The sequence below is a fragment of the Lithobates pipiens genome, unplaced genomic scaffold (assembly GCF_037356315.1).
Source record: "Lithobates pipiens isolate NorthernLeopardFrog02 unplaced genomic scaffold, aLitPip1_a1.2 Scaffold_16, whole genome shotgun sequence".
NCBI lineage: Eukaryota > Metazoa > Chordata > Amphibia > Anura > Ranidae > Lithobates > Lithobates pipiens.
The window spans coordinates 236410539-236429052 of record NW_027507748.1 but is presented as its reverse complement, the minus strand read 5'-3'; the positions used below and the strand labels follow the sequence as shown (position 1 = coordinate 236429052).

The window sequence follows — 18514 nt, the reverse complement described above, 5'->3', positions numbered from 1 at the left end:
TGCAGCCTAGTTCTGGGGTCTCATTAGTGGTCTGTTTGGTGGTGGGTCTCTGCACTGGCTTGGTGTTAAGCAACTGGTTGTTGAGAGCTTTTAGTGAGTTAAACCTGCATGTCATTTCAGGAAAAATCACTAGGAAAAGCTAGACCAGGTCAGAGAAAATGTCCTTCTTGCAAGACCCCCCTCAGAGATTCATGGCAGAAGGCAATGTGCAGAAATTGTATCAGAGAATTGGTGGAAGAGGAAACATCCCAACAATATAAGGATTTGTTTTCTTCCGTTAAAGAGCTGACAAACTCCTTGAGTTCAGTCAGGTCCATCCTGATACAAAACCCTCCCGCACAGACCGAGCCTCAGAACTTACCGCCCAGCCCCAGGGCGTCGTCATCCAGACAGGTGGAAACCGAAGAGTCTGGAGACGAAGGGGGTAGTACTCTCATCTCCTTCAGGGATTCTGAGGAGGAGGAAGAGGAAGAAGATAGCAGGGGCTCTAAATTCAAGCTACCACTAGAGGAAGTAGATGACATTCTTAAAGCAATCTACACTACTCTAGAAATTCAAGAAGAAAAAGTACAACTGTCAATTCATGACAAAATGTACCAGGGGTTGGACGAAACAAAACGGAGAGTTTTTCCAGTCCACAGGGTCCTCTCAGATTCGGTGAGAAAGGAGTGGAAGGACCCAGAAAAAGCCCCTTTCTTCTCTAAAGCTCTCAAGAGAAGGTTTCCCTTCGAAGATAAAGACTCAGAGGTTTGGAATAAGAAACCCAGAGTCGATGCAGCTTTCTCGCAGGTATCCAGACGAACGGATCTAGCCTTTGAGGATATGGGGATCCTTAAAGACCCAATGGACAAAAAAGCTGACTCCATCCTTAAAAAGGCTTGGGATGCTGCGTCAGTCAGTCTAAAGCCAGCTATGGCAGCTACGGTAGTGGCCAGGAATCTGGAATGTTGGGTAGAGAAGCTGAAGAGCCATATTGAGGCGGGGACACCCCGCAAGGATCTCTTAGAGTCCTTTCCGCTGATCCTGAATGCAGTCAAATACATGGCGGATGCATCAGCAGAATCGGTTAAACTGGCCGCTAGGTCTTCGGCTCTTGTAAATTCAGCCAGGAGAGCAGTTTGGCTGAAAACAGGGTCTGGGGACACTGCTTCTAAGGTCAAGCTGTGTGGTCTTCCCTTCTCGGGTGACTTGCTCTTTGGTCCCGATTTAGAGTCTGTGCTGGATAGGACAGCCGATAAAAAGAAGGCTTTTCCAGTTAAGAAAAAGCAGGTTGCCAAAAAGAATTTTCGTGCTTTTCAGCAGTCCCATAAAAGACCAGGAGCGCAAGAGCAGATGGGGTTCACAGAAGGGCAAAGGCAAGGGTGGAGTCCTCTTTAGATCTCCCCCAGAGCAGTCCCCTAAGAGCAAGTGACAATATCTCCCCAGTGGGGGGGAGGCTGTCAGCTTTTCGCGAACAATGGGACAGGCTGTCTCCAAATCTGTTCGTGAAGAGCGTTGTCGATCAGGGGTACAGGTTGGAGTTTTCAGAACTACCCCCGAGCAGGTTTTACGTGACAACATTGCCAAGGGATCAGGAGAAGGCCTCTGCAATGAAGCTTTTGTTACAGGAGCTGATACAGCAAGAGGTTCTGATTCAAGTCCCAGTAAACCAGCAGGGCAGGGGTTTTTATTCACATATTTTTCTGGTGAAAAAACCCTCAGGGAAGTACCGTCTAATCCTGAATCTGAAAGTTATGAACAGGTTCATTCGGTACAAACATTTCAGGATGGATACAATTTTCTCCATCACAAAGCTGTTGACCCCAGAATGCTTCATGGCATCCCTGGATCTAAGGGATGCCTACCTTCATATACCAATTCATCAGGCATCGCAGCAGTTCCTGCGCCTGGCATTGAAGGTGGGGAGTTCGGTATGGCACCTCCAATTCAGGGCTCTGCCATTCGGACTCTCGTCCTCTCCCAGGGTCTTTACGAAGATTATGGCAGAGGCTTTGGAGCCCCTGAAGTTGAAGGGGATTCCAGTCGTCCCTTATCTGGACGACCTTTTGTTTTTTGCAGACTCCAGGGAGCAGGTCCTAGTCAATCTCCAGAGGGCTCAGTCTCACCTCGAGGGTCTGGGATGGCTTCTAAATCTAGAGAAGTCAATCCTGACCCCCTCACAGGAAGTGAAATTTCTGGGGTATACGTTAAATTCGATTCTCCAGAAAGTTTTCCTGCCGCTGGAAAAACAGGAAAAGTTGCAGCTAGCTGTACAGCGGATACAGAGCAACCAGACAGTCTCAGTCAGGACGGCTATGGCAGTTCTGGGCCTGCTTACGGCAGCAATCCCGGCTGTTCAGTGGGCCAGGTTCCATTCCAGACCCCTTCAGAGGGAGGTTCTGTCAAGCTGGTCCCATCAGGATCCTTTGGAAAAACAGCTAAAGATTTCATCAAGGACGAAAAGGGCTCTTTGGTGGTGGAGAGACCAGGCAAACCTCTCAGGAGGCCTGGTGTGGACCTTTCCTGTGGACAAGCGCCTTACTACAGACGCAAGTGCCTGGGGCTGGGGAGCCCATCTGGATGGTCAAACATCTCAGGGGGTCTGGTCCAAACAGGAAGCTCAAAGATCATCCAACTGGAGAGAGTTGAAGGCGATCTTTCTGGGATTAGTGGCCTTTCAGCAGAGTTTGATAGGCCACCATGTCCAGGTGTTGTCAGACAACACAACAGCGGTTACCTACATTATGAAGCAAGGGGGAACCAGAAGCAGGAGCTTGATGGAGCTGGCCAATCTATTGTTAGCCTGGGCAGAGCAGAACACAGCCTCACTATCGGCAGTGCATCTGAAGGGCTCTCAGAATTTGTTTGCGGACCTCCTAAGCAGGCGCAAATTGCTAGAGGCAGAATGGAGTCTGAATCAGGAGGTGTTCCTGATGATCTCCGAGGCTTGGGGGGTTCCACAGGTAGACCTTTTTGCCAGCCAGCAGAACTCAAAGGTGGACAGATTCTTTTCTCTTCACCGAGGAGATGCAGCAATAGGGTTGGATGCATTTGCTCACCCCTGGCATTACCAGCTGTGCTACGCCTTTCCCCCCTTTCCTCTAATTCCACTAGTACTGAGGAAATTCAGGGAAGAAAGGACAGACTTAATACTAGTCACTCCTTTTTGGCCAAAAAGGCCTTGGTTCGCGGGTCTTCGAAACCTAGCCTCGAAGCCCCCATGGAGGTTACCACTCAGAAAAGATCTGTTATCCCAGGGGACAGTAAGTCATCCAGAGGTGGAACTCCTACAGCTAACCGCCTGGTTTCTGAGGAGGACCTATTAAAAGCCAAAGGTCTCTCAGATAAAGTAGTAAAGACCCTGCTGTCTAGCAGGAAGGCAGTTACACAGGCAATTTACATGAAAGTCTGGAAAAAGTTCAACTCCTGGTGCAGTTCTAGAGAACTCAAGGTCAAGAGCACAGTGTCCGTCTTGGAGTTTCTCCATGAAGGAATGGAGAAGGGTCTCGCAGCCAGTACCCTGAAGACTCAGGTGGCTGCCAGTTTTCTTTGAAAAGACTTTATCTAAAGAAACTTTAATTTCTAGATTTTTTAGGGCTCTTGCTCGAAATAGACCAGTAGCCCTTAAAGACTTTCCCAGTTGGGATTTGTCTACAGTTTTACAGGGTCTCCCGGGAGCGCCATTTGAACCCTTACAAGAAGCTTCTTTACAGAAGGTGGTTTTAAAAACAATCTTTTTGGTGGCCATCACCTCGGCCAGGAGAGTCAGCGAGCTCCAAGCTCTAGCTATTACAGAACCCTTCCTTAGAGTTTATCAGGACAGGGTGGTACTGAGGACGGATCCAGCATTCCTACCGAAAGTATCCTCAACTTTCCATCGATCGCAGGAAATAGTGTTACCTACATTCTCTGCAACCCCAGCGAATGCAGGAGAGGAAGTTTTTCACACATTGGATGTGAGAAGGTGTCTATTACAGTTTCTGAAAATGACTAAAGATTTTAGAAAATCAAACGCCCTTTTTGTGATATTTTCTGGATCACGCAAGGGGGAGAAAGCTTCTAAAAGTATGCTGGGTAGGTGGCTTAAGTTGTCTATAACAGAAGCCTATAAAGCAAAAGGAGAAATACCTCCCTCAGGTATTGCTGCCCACTCTACTAGATCTACGGCAGTTTCCTGGACTGAAAGGGCCGGTGCAACGCCTGAACAAATCTGCAAGGCTGCCACTTGGTCCAGTTATTCGACATTTCTCCGGCACTACAGGTTAGATCTACTGTCTGCAGCAGATCAGGCCTTCGGCAGGAAGGTACTGCAGGCAGTAGTCCCGCCCTAGGGTAAGTTTCTCGGTTATCCTCTCCGGGGTTGTCCTGAAAGGCGATTTGAGAAAGACTAAGTTAGACTTACCGGTGACGGTATTTCTAAGAGCCTTTCAGGACAACCGTTACTTCCCTCCCTAGGTTATGCTTAGTAAATGTATTAAGTTCTACCATGGTGTTGTGCTTTCTGTGCTTTGTTTTCCAGTGTCGGAAGGCCACAATAACTGAAGCCATGGAGGAAGAGGAGGTGTTTTTAAAGTGGGCATGTGTTTCCTAATGACAAGGTGGAGCTACACTCTCTCCGCGGTTGTCCTGAAAGGCTCTTAGAAATACCGTCACCGGTAAGTCTAACTTAGTCTTTTTTTTTTATGTTGCTGCACCTATTCTCTTTGTGAAGTGTATAAATCAATGTAACTTCCCATACACACTCCTGTGTACTAATCTGTAAATACCACAAAATTTCTTTAGTACACATATAACAGTAAATGCAGTCTTCAAATCCTAATAGTATTAAGCAACTGTTCATTAAGTGATTAGAAAAAAAACAATAAATGCTGGTGCTTGTAATTCATAAACACAAAAGAACAAATACAATTGCTAGTACTTGTAGTTCATAAGCTATATAAAAGTGTGAGTGCTTCCGTGAAAACGGTGTCTACAATTTCCAGCTCCTGATTATAGAACTGTTCATAAGTGATTCCTGGTGCCTCTGTTAAAGACTGGGTGTATGGCCCTTTAAAATCATGTCTCTCCCATGTATTGGTTCATGCAAAGAAAAGGGTATCCTCATAGTGCAGTAATTTGGTATAAAACTTGTTTAATAAGAATTAGTGACTTACAATCACAGATAAAAACTTCCAACTTGTTTACAAACTGACAGCGGTGCTCCGATGGCTCCTGCGTCACTTCCGGTTCTTGGCAGACGTCACCCCGCTCCAGCCTACGAGTGTCGTCAATCACGTGATTTCCTAACCGTAACGGATAATGAAAGGTATTCCCTACTATCCAAGAGGGAAACCTTTTGAGTTTTTAAGCGTAATATGTTATCTCCTAATGGTTTCAATGAAGAATTGGAGACACATAGTTAAAAGTCCATTTACCCCTCAATGTAACTCCAGATTGATTTTCTGTGTAGTTTTCATCAGTATTAGTATCACTATTACTATTATTACCTCCTGAAATCCTTTACACCCTCTGGTGTACAAATATGAGTTCAGATATATTTATTATTTAAATTAGATGTTGAATTTATTACACTTTATATATAAAATTAAATCTTTATATATATGAAATGCAACTTTTTTTGTACACATATAATAATTTTTTTAAATAGTATATATAGATTTTTTTTTATACATTCTTGTTATTTTTATGTTTTACTTTTACTTTTAGTGTATTTATTAGTGTGTGTGATACAGGGATTTCTTTTACTGGCATCACTAAAAAAAGTTTTAACATTTTCATTTTGTTATATGATGCGCCAATGGAATTAATATTATGAACATGGAAATATGAAATTTGTGGATATGTTACAAAAAGACTGTGAAATAGGATGGAGGTGAAATAGGATGAAGGTGGTACCAAGAAGCTTAAGGCGTTTTTTGCATACTGCTTAATTTAATTATTATTCCCTCCTCCCCTTCCATTTTTCTGCCTTTATAATCTGCTTCAGTTAGGAGTGTCACATGACTTGAGAAAGGGCATGCGTGTGAAACGTGTTGTCATAGTGACACTGATACATTCTGGTGTGCATTTTCAACTGATACCATCTTCAGCGGCTCCTTCCTGGTCCCACATGACCACAGGCGCGACCTTGTGATGTCATCTCCAGCTCCTGTAGTTCGGAAGCTTGGCTCAGCCCTGTGAAGTCATATTCAGCCCCCAAAGCTTGGATGCCTGGTGTTCTGCCAAAAACTCCAACTTGCCAAAATCTCCAACCACGTCACTTCCGGTAGCAATAATTGGAGATTTTGACGAGTTGCTTGTTTTCCCAGAATACCAGCAGCAAATACAGTATGGTACAGGACAAATCTGGCTGTTTTGACAGAACAGTGGGTAAGCAGGAAAAAAGTTGTCGCTACCATGTTAGTGGTTAGTATCGGTCAGACTAACAATGTCCACTCATTATATGGTGTACCGTACTGTATACGCTGCAACTCGTCAATCTCCAAGTTGGAGTTTTCCCCAGAACACCAGCGCGGCCCTGTAATGCCTATTCTGCCTCTCGGAGCTCGGAAGCTGTGCCTTCACAGAGGTGATTATCCAGGACTTCCGGACTTAGTTCACCAGTGGTTTCCTTTTACTTGCTGCGGCAACCCCATCGGCCAAGGGCTCCAGTATACCACCTCCATCAGCGGGCAAGTAGCTTTCACTTTGCCATCCTTGTGACAGGGTCTGGGACAACAGCTGTTCATGGTACATGGTCTATTACAGGAGAACTTCTCAGACACTAGCCTACATTGTACATTGCATGCTCCTTTCCACTGCATTCTTGTAGATGTAGCACCCTGTAGCTTAGGCAGGGAGCTCCTTACAAATTTACTTGCCGGAGTAGTTATCCTGCTTGATTGCTAGCGATCTATTGATTTGTTCAGAACTTTTTGCAAGGTTTCCACATCCTGCTGTTGTTACTCTGCTTAGCTTAGTATTGTCTGCAAATACAGAGATTGAACTGTTTACCTCATCCTACAGGTCGTTTATGAACAAACAAATGAATAAATAGGATTGGTCCCAGCACAGAACACTGGGGGACCCCACTACCCACCTCTGGCTATTCCGAGTACTCCCCATTTATCACCACCCTCTGAACTCGCCCTTGTAGCCAGTTTTCAATCCATGTACTCACCCTATGGTCCATGCCAACAGACCTTATTTTGTACAGTAAACGTTTATGGGGAACTGTGTCAAATGCTTTTGCAAAATCCAGATACACCACGTCTATGGGCCTTCCTTTATCTAGATGGCAACTCACCTCCTCATAGAAGGTTAATAGATTGGTTTGGCAAGAACGATTCTTCATGAATACATGCTGATTACTGTTAATGATACCGTTCTCATTACTAATATGTATATAGTCCCTTATCATCCCCTCCAAGAGCTTGCATACTATTGATGTTAGGCTAACTGGTCTGTAATTCCCAGGGATGTATTTTTTCAAATATTCAATCACCTGGTACCATTCCAGTCAGTAGACTGTCAGTAAAAATTAGGAACAATGGTCTAGCAATTGACTGAGTTCCCTAAGTACCCTTGGATGCAAGCCATCTGGTCCCGGTGATTTATTATTGTTAAGTTTCTCAAGTCTAATTTTAATTTTGTCCTCTGTTAACCATGGAGGTGCTTCCTGTGATGTGTCATAAGAATAAACACTTTGGTTACTGAAGCCCCCCAATTCCCTCGTGAAGACTGAGGAGAAGAATAAATTCAATACCTTCACCATCTCTCCATCCTTTGTAACCACATGTCCTTCCTTATTCTTTATGGGGCCAATATGGCCTGTCCTCCCTTTTTTACTGTTTACATACTTAAAGAATTTCTTGGGATTTTTTTTTTGCTCTCCTCCACTATCTGTCTTTCATGTTCTATCTTAGCCGTCCTTATTGCACCCTTACATATCTTGCTGCATTCTTTATAAAGTCTGAATGCTGATGATGATACCTCAACCTTGTATTTTTTGAAGGCCTTCTCCTTTGCTTTTATATGCATTTTTACATTGGAGTTAAGCCATCCAGGACTTTTGTTCGCTCTTTTAAATTTATTACCCAATGGGATGCATTGGCTAATGCCCTTATTTAATATGCTCTTAAAGCAAACCCATCTCTCCTCCATGTTCTTTGTTCCTAAGACTTTATCCCTAGTCATGCCTTCTAACAAGGTTCGTAGTTTAGGGAAGCAGGCTCTTTTGAAATTTTTTGTATTCCCCTAATGTTTCCTATTTGTGTGATTTATACTGAAGCCAATTTCCACATCCGTGATCAGGTCTGTATTGTTGGTAATCAGTAGATCCAGTAACGCTTTATTTCTAGTTGGTGCTTCTACCATCTGAACCATGAAATTGCCCTGCAAGACATTTAGGAACTGGCGAGCCTTAGACGAATGCGTGATTCCCTCCGCCCAGTCTATGTCTGGATAATTAAAATCCCCCATTATGATAACACTTCCCATCCTTGCTGCTAATCCAACTTGTGATAGGAGATCCATCTCCCCCTCCTCTCTCAGGTTAGGGGGCCTATAGCATACTCCCAGTAATACTTTCCCCTTAGCTTCATCCCATTGGAGCTCTACCCATAAGGATTCCACCACCTCCCTAGCTCCCTTAGTGATGTCATCTCTCACATTCACTTGTACATTATTCTTGATATATAGGCATACCCCTCCTTCTTTTTTACCCTCTCTATCCCTGCGATAAAGGGTATACACTTGAATGATTGCCAGCCAATCATGAAAGCTGTTGAACCAGATCTCTGAAATTCCCACAAAATCCAAATCCTCCTTGTACATCAGTATCTCTAGTTCCCCCATCATGTCCACCAGGCTCCTGGCATTGGTGAACATGCCACATAGTTTAGACTGGTCACATACTATCCTCTTATTGGGTGTTTCGAGATTGCAGCTAGGACTTGTTACTATACTTACCTTGGGTTTATGTGCTTTAGTCAACCTACCACTAATGAACCCAATACTACCCTCTAGAATATGTTCCAGGCTGACTACCTCAACCTCTGCCCCCCCGTCGCCTAGTTTAAAAACTCCTCTAACTTTTTGGCATTTTTGCACCCTTCTCATTTAAGTGCAGTCTGTCCCTTCTATAGTACTGGTGATTGACAAAGGAGTCGGCCAAGGTCTCCAGGAACCCAAACCCCTCCTTACTACACCAGCTCTTCAGACAGTTGTTTACTTCCCTAATCTCCCTCTGCCTTTCTGGTGTGGCTCGATGTACCGGTAGTATTCCTGAGAATACTACTCTGGAGGTCCTTTTCCTCAATTTAGCTCCCAGCTCCCTAAAATCATTCTTTAGGACACTCCATCTGCCTCTGACTTTCTCATTGGTGCCAACATGCACCATGACAGCCAGGTCTTTCCCAGCCCCTCCCAGTAATCTGTCCACTAGATCCGTAATGTGCCGAACCCAAGCACCCGGTAGACAACATACAGTTCGGTGCTTCAAGTCTTTGTTACAGATTGCCCTCTCTGTCGTTCTAAGAATTGAGTCCCCTGCCACCAGAATCTGTCTTTCCTTTTCCTTCGCTTCCCACCCCCACTCTCACTGGAGGAGTTCTTCCCCTGGAAGCTAGGAGAGTCCCTCAACTCCAGCAGTTCTGGTCCCTGACTGGTTTCACCAATGTCACTCAATGGAGCATACTTATTGAGATGCTCCAGCCCTGGATCGGCCTCCCTGGCACTTACTCCTCTACCCTTCCTGACCTGCCACCCATCTACTCTTTCCTAGTGCCTGCACCTCTTTGTCTCCACCTGCCTCTGTGCTGGCCCTTGCCAGTTCCTGCCGTGTACATTCCTGGCTCTACTTTAGCATGGAGGGACTTCTCCGTGAATGCTTTGTCAAAGACTTTGCTATAGTATGTAGAGTTTCTGTTTCACTATTTGTGTACTTGTTCCTGGATAATGAATGCTAAAAGGTGAGCATTGTGGTCAGGCAACACAATTTTCCAGAAGGAAGTCAGCAAGGATAGACTGAGTTTCAGTAAAAGTTCCTTTTATTTTTACTTTTTATAGCTTGTAAAATACAAGGAAAAATCTAATTGATCCCTTAATGGTGCTAGTAACAAATGTTCACAAAAGTCTGTTTTTCAATATTTCACATATACTGGAAATGTCACACATTTGGTAATCTATTTCTTTTTCTTGTTTCTTCAGTTTGAAATGTTGTATATAAATTATTTTACATAGTACATTTACCACATATACCTCATTTTGTACATATCTTACATTCATCTTATTTTTAGAGAGAATGGGGAAGGGTTAGAACATCTGTTGAGTTTTAACTGCTATCTGAGGCCTTGTTAGAGATTTACCCCCAGTTCCTGTCCTGATGATGGTATTTTACAAACAGAAGGTGGGGTAACTCTCCAATGTCACAAATATACAGTAAAAAGTAAGGCTTTTCTTTAGCAAAGTAGGAAAAGGCTATAAAGCCTATCAAATTTGCATTGCTCTTTGTGTCCATGTTGTAGATATTACCTCACTTCCTTTCTAGTGAAACAAATGTTTTTTACGTCAGGAAGTGAGGGTAAATCCTTTGGATAAAATAGGGAAGGATGAGAACTTTGTTGTTATTTGGGGCCCCACGTCTGAGAGATTTACCCTCAACAGGGATTATTATACACTTAAACAGTACTGTCTTTGTAAATATTTTAATGTATCAGACAAGGTAAGCAATCCTTTTTTTTAATTCATGCAGTGTTTAATTCAGTTTACATTTTGATATAATGTACAGTATAGGCAGAATTTATATTTTTAATACAGGTTCTCATTTGTTTAATTTCAGTTCAGCTATGCCCATCACCACCAGATATTATCAATGGTTACGTTTATCCTTTAAAGGACGAATATTCCTATCTGGACTCTGTGACGTACCAGTGCAATAAAAAACTTTCACTTATAGGTGAAAGCTCTGTCTCATGTATGGAGAATGGGCAATGGAGTTCAAAAGCCCCAGATTGCAGAGGTAAGTTATGTGCATTCTAGTACAAAAAAAACAAACATACACATATATATATATATATATATATATATATATATATATATATAAAATGATAGGCATCTAGCAGGCTCCACTTCATCTGCTATATCTGCCTTAAACAAAGAAGGGATCTGATGTCCAATAAACGCAATTGACTTTTACTTGTAATCCAAGTGCAATACAAAACATATCACTTTTCAGCCAACAGTTTTCCGCATTCCATGCTCTTTTTTTCAATGTGAATAAGACAGGTGAAAAACATCAAGATAAATACCTCACACTGGAAGTCCCACTACTGTATCCTAGTGACCCCTATACATAGTTACATAAAAACACCAGTCCATCCAGTTCAACCTGAGTGAGTGTCTGCAATTGTCCCTATCCCTGTACATTGCACACTGACATCAGTCCCTACCCTCAAGGAGCCCACAATCCAAGGTCCCCATTCATATACTAGGGCCAATTTTTGGACAGAAGCCAATTAACCTACCTGCATGTCTTTGGGGTGTGGGAGGAAGCTGGAGTACCCGGAGGAAACCCACGCAGGCACAGGAAGAACATGCAAACTCCAGGCAGGTAGTGTCATGGTTGGGATTCGAGCCAGCGACCCTTCTTACTGCTAGGCGAGAGCGCTAACCACTACACCACTGTGCCACCCCACACCACCGTGCCGCACATCATTCAATATCCACTGCATTAGCATCAATAGAGACCATTAACCCTTCATAGCCAAACTCATACTGGTCATCATAGGCATTCATATCCATATTCCGATGATACAGTCTTTGATAAATACTTGCAACACTTTAGTGTTAAATACACCAATCTTTATATATATAAAGTAAAAAGAAAGCATAATCATTTCCAGTTTATATACATAGCTGCGGTCTTCATAAGAAGGAATACAAATCATAGTCCTTGTTAAAACCTTGTGGTTGCAAGGTGTTCTGTTTGTTGATCCACCAGCCCTCTCTTCTCTTAGAGCCCTTTCACACTGGGGCATGGGCCACCTTAGCGGCAAAGCGGCGCTAGTGTTAGCGCTAAAAATAGCGCCTGAAAAGCGCCTCTTAAGCCTGAGTACTTTCACACTGGGGAAGTGTGCTTGCAGGACTGAAAAAAAAATCCTGAAAGCAGCGTCTTGGGGGCAGTGTGAGAGTGGTGTATACACCACTTAAAATCAATTGCCAGCGCTGACGAAGCACCTGCAAAACACTTCAGCAGCGGAGCTTTGCCTTCTTTGGGATTAAAAGTGCCCCTTTCCCTCCCGTCGTTAAAACTAGTGGCGCTTTACCGCTAACGCACCCCAGTGTGAAAGGGCTCTTGGTGTGAAAGGGGTCTTAAGTGACAAAATCATTTTGCCCCTTTTCCTGTGTTTAGATTTCCCTTCAAAGATAATAAAGTGCAAATCAGTATCAGTGTATCCCTGTTCTGTAAAATATCTATTAACAGGGAGTCCTGGTTGTCTGTTGCAGATCGAGTGCTTGTGCTGTATGATCCGATCTTTCATCTTTTGGGTAGTTTCCCTCACCCATATTATACCTATTTGCATGAGCAGCATAAAAACATAAATGACATATGAGGACTGAAAAGTATGACAACCTTTGATCTTAAATTCCTGACTGGTCTATGTGTGAAACTCCCACCCTTTTTCATCAAACGACACTGTGTGTAATTAAGGTACAAAGTAAAGGTTTTCACAAAAAGGCTTGCAATGAGACTGTTTGAAATTCCTGTACACCTGGGACTCACCAGGATGAGCCAGTGCTATTTTATTATTTAAAAAAACGTCATTACTAGGGATGAGCTTCAAGTTCGAATCAAACTGTCACATACCTGGTAGGAGTCTGATATGACGAGGGCCGCCTCCCTTGTATCTCTGACCCAAGCTCCACTGAATGTGGAACAGGTGGTAGCTAGGGTTGAATGAATGAATGAAATATTTGTATAGCGCACAATGCGAACTGAATCGCCTCTAGGCTAGGGTTAGGAGGAACACGAGTGCCTGGGTATGTTGTTTACAGAACTGGCAGTGGAGGCTGTAGAATAAACGGATCTGGCAGAACAATAGGCAGAAGTGCGAGATGAGATTCAGTAGATCCGCTGATGTTAAGGCAGCACTCCAACCGATTTGAAAGTTCAGATATTGTGTCTTGTCAGGACCTCCCGAGGACCGGAGACGGAAGCAGAGTCATGAAGATAGCCGTGTTAGGTAACAGGTGGGCAATGAGGTATAAGACATCAGGCAGGAGCAGAGTCAGATCAGGCCGGGATCAGGAAACCAGAAGTCACACGTATCAGAGTCCAAAGCAGAGTCAGAGCAAGCCGGGGTCAACAATGGGTATCAAGCAGGTTTTCAGGCAGAGTACAGAGAATCAAGACAAGCTGAAGACCAGTCAGCCTGTTTGTGAGCAGAGCACCCTTTAAACAGCCCATCTGGAGTGAATTGCGGATAGGGGTGCTCTCTTGCGCCTGCACACCAGCGGTTCTGGAAGTCCGTTGTGGTCTGTGCACGTGGCCGCGCGCGTTATCGCTTCCGAAGGTCCATTGTTGCATGTGCGTGCACGCATGTGCACGAGTGTGCGCTATGTGTAAACTAGTAGTTTTCTTACACAAACCCATGTTCGACTCGACCATCGCCTGTTTAGTTGTTCGGCGAATTGCAAACGTTATGGGCAATTTGCACCAAATTCGAGTGGCGCGTCACGGCCCACAATTCACTGTGGCATCGCAGTGCATTGCTGGCTGATGATTGGCCAAGCATGCACTATGACCCGCTTGCTTGGCCAATCACAGCTTTGTCTGTACAGAGAGCCATAATTGGCCAAAGCCAAGGTGGCTTTGGCCAATTATGGCTCAGGGAGTTTAGTACACGCCCCACACTATATAAGGCCGCCTGCGTGGTGTAGTGTTTTGCAGTGGTGGAGAGAGACAGTGTCATTTGATTTAAGTTAGCTGCAATTACAGTGTATGGAGGATACATATGCATCCTAGGCGTTGTGTTTGTGTATATATATTTTTTTTTATACGCACACTGTCTAGCTAGATCCGTTCCTGTTATTCTCTTCCTAATATACTGACAGGCAGGCAGGTGATTGTGGTAGCTGCAATATTTACAGTTAGTGGACTGTTTCCTTTGCACAGTGTGCACCTAAAGCTACCTGAAGACATTTGCTGGTGTTCTTCTGCTCGTAGTAATACCACAGGCAGGCAGTCGATTCTGCTAGCTGCAGTATAATCATTATATATATATATATATATATATATATATATACATCCCAGCTTTGTGCAGCTACTTCTCACTGCAAGCCATTAGTATGTCTGGAAGGCCAACAAGGAGAGGCAGACAGTCACAAGCCAATAAAAGAGGTCAAGCAGGCTCTGTGTCTAGAGGCAACAGTGCTGGTCGTGGACATGGTGCATCCTCATCAGCACGTGGCCGTGGGAGATGCTTGTTCTTTTTTCGGCAGCTGGCCATTATGAGCCGCAACATGCCGAAGACTTGGTAGAGTGGATGACCAAGCTGTCCTCATCCTCCTTTCTCACCCAGGCTCAGGGTACTTTGTTTGGCAAAGCAGCTGCCAATACAGCCTCTTCCCTTGGCTCAATGGCATCAGTCATTCCTTCCCTAGCCCCACCATGTCCTCCTGAGGAGTGACTCGAACTGTTTGACCACAGTGTTGGGTACATGCTCCAGGAGGATGCCCAGCATTTTGAAGGCTCCGATAATGGTACCCAGCTAGAGGAAGGCAGTAAGGTGAGCCCAGACAGACAGGGTGCCCAAGAAGGACAGCAATCTGGCAGTCATGTTCCCCCAGCTGCAGCATACTGCCAGGTTTGCTCCAGTGATGAGGAGGGAGAGGATGATGAGGTCACTGAGTCTATGTGGGTGCCTGATAGAAGAGAGGAGGAGGAGGAGGCACATCTCCAACCAGGCAGGATGCCCTCCACGGGCCAGCTTAAGGGCAGCACACCTACTGCATCACACCGCAGAGCTCCGCATGTGCAGGGCGCTGCTGTCTCTGCGTGTTATTCCAGAAGTTCTTTGGTGTGGGCCTTTTTTGAGATGAGTGCATCAGATCGCACCACTGCTATTTGCAACATATGTCTCAAGCATATCTCGTGTGGCCAAACCATCACCCGCTTGGGTACCACATGCTTGACCAGACATATGTCGACCTGCCATGCAGTTCGTTGGCAAGCATACCTAAAAGGCCCACACCAAAGAACAAAGCGGACCTCTCCTTGCTCCTCATCAGCTGGGATCTCCAACCCCACTATACCTTCAGTCCTCTCTGAAACCTGCACTGAGAGGAATGAAGGTGTAGAGTTAAGTGTGTCACAGCCAAGTACTTGCGGGCAATCTGCTATCAGTAAACCAATGTCAGATTGTACCAGTCAAATTTCCCTGCCCCATCTGCTGCACCGCTGAAAGAAGTTCACTCCCAGCCATCCACATGCCCAGCAGTTGAATGCTAGCATGGCTAGCACTTCAACTATTGCCTTTTCAGTTGTTAGACTCGGCCCCCTTCGAAGAGTTTGTGGAATGTGCGGTTCCTCAGTGGCAGGTTCCCAAACGTCACATTTTCTCATGAAAGGTGATTCCGGCTCTCTACCGGCATGTGGAAGGCAATGTCTTGGCCTCGCTGGACAGGCCGGTCAGCGGTAAGGTGCATATTACCGCTGACTCATGTTCCAGCAGGCATGCACAGGGACGTTACCTATCTGTCACGGTGCATTGGGTGACTCTGCTGGCAGCTGGGAAGGATGCAGGACAAGGTGCAGTAGTGTTGGAGGTTGTTCCACCACCACGCCTCCAAAATGCTACTACTAGTGATTCTGACACACCTCTCTCCTCCACCCCCTCCTCTTCTTCTTCCTCCATGGCCTCTTCCTGTGCTTTCGGAACCAGTGGTGCTCCGTAGGCATTCAAGGGGCTACACAAGTATGCAAAAAGATGCCATGCGGTGGGGGCGTGGCTTGATCTCAGCCAAGATGGACGTGTAGCGCGGGAGCTCCGACACACAGCGGGACAACGGAGCAGCTCACGGAGCTCAGAGGCGGTTTTAATCTCCCCCTGAGCGGCGAACCAGGTCCAGGATACTTACCGACCATGTCCAGGCGGAAGAGAGCGGACAAAAGGCCCAGGAAACTGACGGCTTACTTTTTACAGCCACCAGGCCGGCAGGCCCAAGATGGCGCCGGCGCATCCTCCACTCCGCGCCATGCCGCCACATCCCCGGAGCGCAGCGGCGGGCTGATCCGGGACCCTGAGCGACGGTACTCAGACTCTCAGGCTTCCCCTCCGTCGAGTGGAAGCCCGGCCAAGGCAAGGAGCAAGAGGGAAGGAGAGGAGATACCACGACACGCAGAGGTGAGCTCTCCTATTGATTCACAGGAGGATACCAGGGAACTCCCTGACTCCATTTTGACTTTTCCAACTACTAATCAACCTGTCCTCGATACTACTCTCAAAGACATGCTTATTTCTTTGCGCAGCTCTTTACATACTGACATGATGGCCTGCATGAGAAGTTTTGGCACAGATTTAAAAGATATGGGACAAAGAGTGGACCATATAGAGACTAAAATGGGGGAATATGCCTCTACGATTAATGATCTGATCGATGCACATGACACAGTGGAAGACGATCAGAGCTGGGTGAAAGCAAAATTAGCAGACTTAGAAGACAGGGCCAGAAGAAATAATGTTAAGCTGAGGGGCATCCCTGAAACAGTTGCAGATGCAGACCTGCGCGCCTATGTTTCAAAAATGCTATCCACCCTCATGCCAGATCTCACGCCTATTGAGATTTCTATGGATCGGATACACCGCATCCGAAAGCCAGCCTTCATTCCAGCCCCTGTACCTAGAGATGTTTTGCTCCGTATGCATTTTTATAAAACCAAAGACCGTCTTATGCAGATGACGAGGAAGGGGGAACTCCACAATACAGAATTTTCCGGCCTCCAGTTCTATGCGGATCTTTCGCAGCACACCCTGCAACTTCGCAAAAACCTCAACGATATCACCAAAGTTTTGCGAAACCACCGCATTAGCTATAAATGGGGGTTCCCCACTAAACTAATTGTGCACAAGGAAGGGACTAACTATATAATCTCCTCTCCCTCCAAAGGACTTCAACTCCTCAAATCATGGAAGATCCTTCTGGAAGACTCGTTAAACTCACCTATGCCTGACATGTCAAAGAATTTACCTCATGAATGATGCCCGCCTGTCGCCAGCTACCTGTTGCTCATCTAGTGACCTGGTCGTTGTAAGGCACAGCCTATCCAATAGGCCCCGCTTCTAGGAGCCTCATGCGGGTCCAATTACCCCGTTTTCTTGAGCGGATCCATTCTGCACACGGGTTATGATGACCCTCTTTTAACTGTTTTCTCAACACTATTGGTTTTGTTTCCCCTTTCCCTCCCTTTCTTTTTCCAGGAGCTGTTGATGTACTTACTGCTTTCCAGAAATATCATTGTCCTATGTCGTGCACTATCCCTGGCCAGGGAATCACAGAAGATATGTCGCTACCGGGCTGCTTCAGAACTCTGTTCATTGTCAAGGAGGCCTCAGGCCGCAGGGATACGTGAGTACACCCGAGTACTACTTCTGAGCTTTGACATTCCTACAGATCATGCCAATCACCATATTGTCAATTAACGCCCACGGGCTTAATCATCCAGCTAAGCGGTTTTCTCTATGGTCTGAAGCCCAGTCATCACACTGTGACATTCTTTGTGTTCAAGAGACGCACTTCCCCATTGACGCACCTCCTAAATGTACGTCCAGAGGATTTCAACACTATTATTTTGCAAATGCACAGGAGAAGAAAAGAGGGGTCATGATTGCCATCAGAGACTCGGTCTCCTTCCAGCTACATCAGCAAATCATAGACCCTAATGGGCGATTTCTCATATTGATTTGTGACATTAATAACCATCGCTACACATTAGTTAATGTATATGTCCTCAATGCTCGTCAGGTACATTTTTTAAATATTCTTATGAAGAAAATTCGCAAGGTGAAAGATGGAGCATTGCTGCTATGTGGGGACTTTAATATTACCCCAGACCTGACAGTGGATTCTACTGCTACTTCCTCCAAACGAGCGCTGTCTTTAGCTAATTTCTTGAGATCTAATGAATTGTATGATGTTTGGCGTTGTAGACATGCCTGCGAGAGGGACTATTCTTTCTACTCTCACAGGCATCGCTCTTATAGTAGAATTGACTTGTTTTTGGCGGACAGGTGGCTTCTGCAAAAAATTTCCAAATCCAAAATTAATGCGATATCATGGTCAGATCATGCGTCTGTCCTGATCCAGATCGCGGATAACAACCTCTCACCCTCCACTTATTTGTGGAGAGCGAATGCTCATATAATTCAAGACCCTCATACTAAATCTATATTGGAAAGCCACCTCTCCGAATTTTTTAATATCAACGCCACTCCTGACGTCGCACCATCTACGGTGTGGAACGCTCATAAGGCGTATATTCGTGGTATTTTCATTC

At 45.2% G+C, this 18514-nt stretch overlaps 1 protein-coding gene across 7 annotated transcripts in view; it reads left to right on the top strand.

The window, feature by feature from the left end:
* Positions 1-18514, top strand: part of LOC143982461 (C4b-binding protein alpha chain-like) — a 505748-nt gene that overhangs the window by 259712 nt on the left and 227522 nt on the right. For 6 of the 7 annotated variants that reach the window (XM_077481187.1, XM_077481191.1, XM_077481188.1 and 3 more), the window contains one exon: positions 10799-10978. The exons of the other annotated variant lie outside the window; for it this stretch is intronic. In XM_077481187.1, coding sequence (XP_077337313.1) covers positions 10799-10978 — 180 coding nt within the window. The remainder of the gene's footprint in view (positions 1-10798; positions 10979-18514) is intronic. 7 annotated transcript variants of the gene reach the window in all.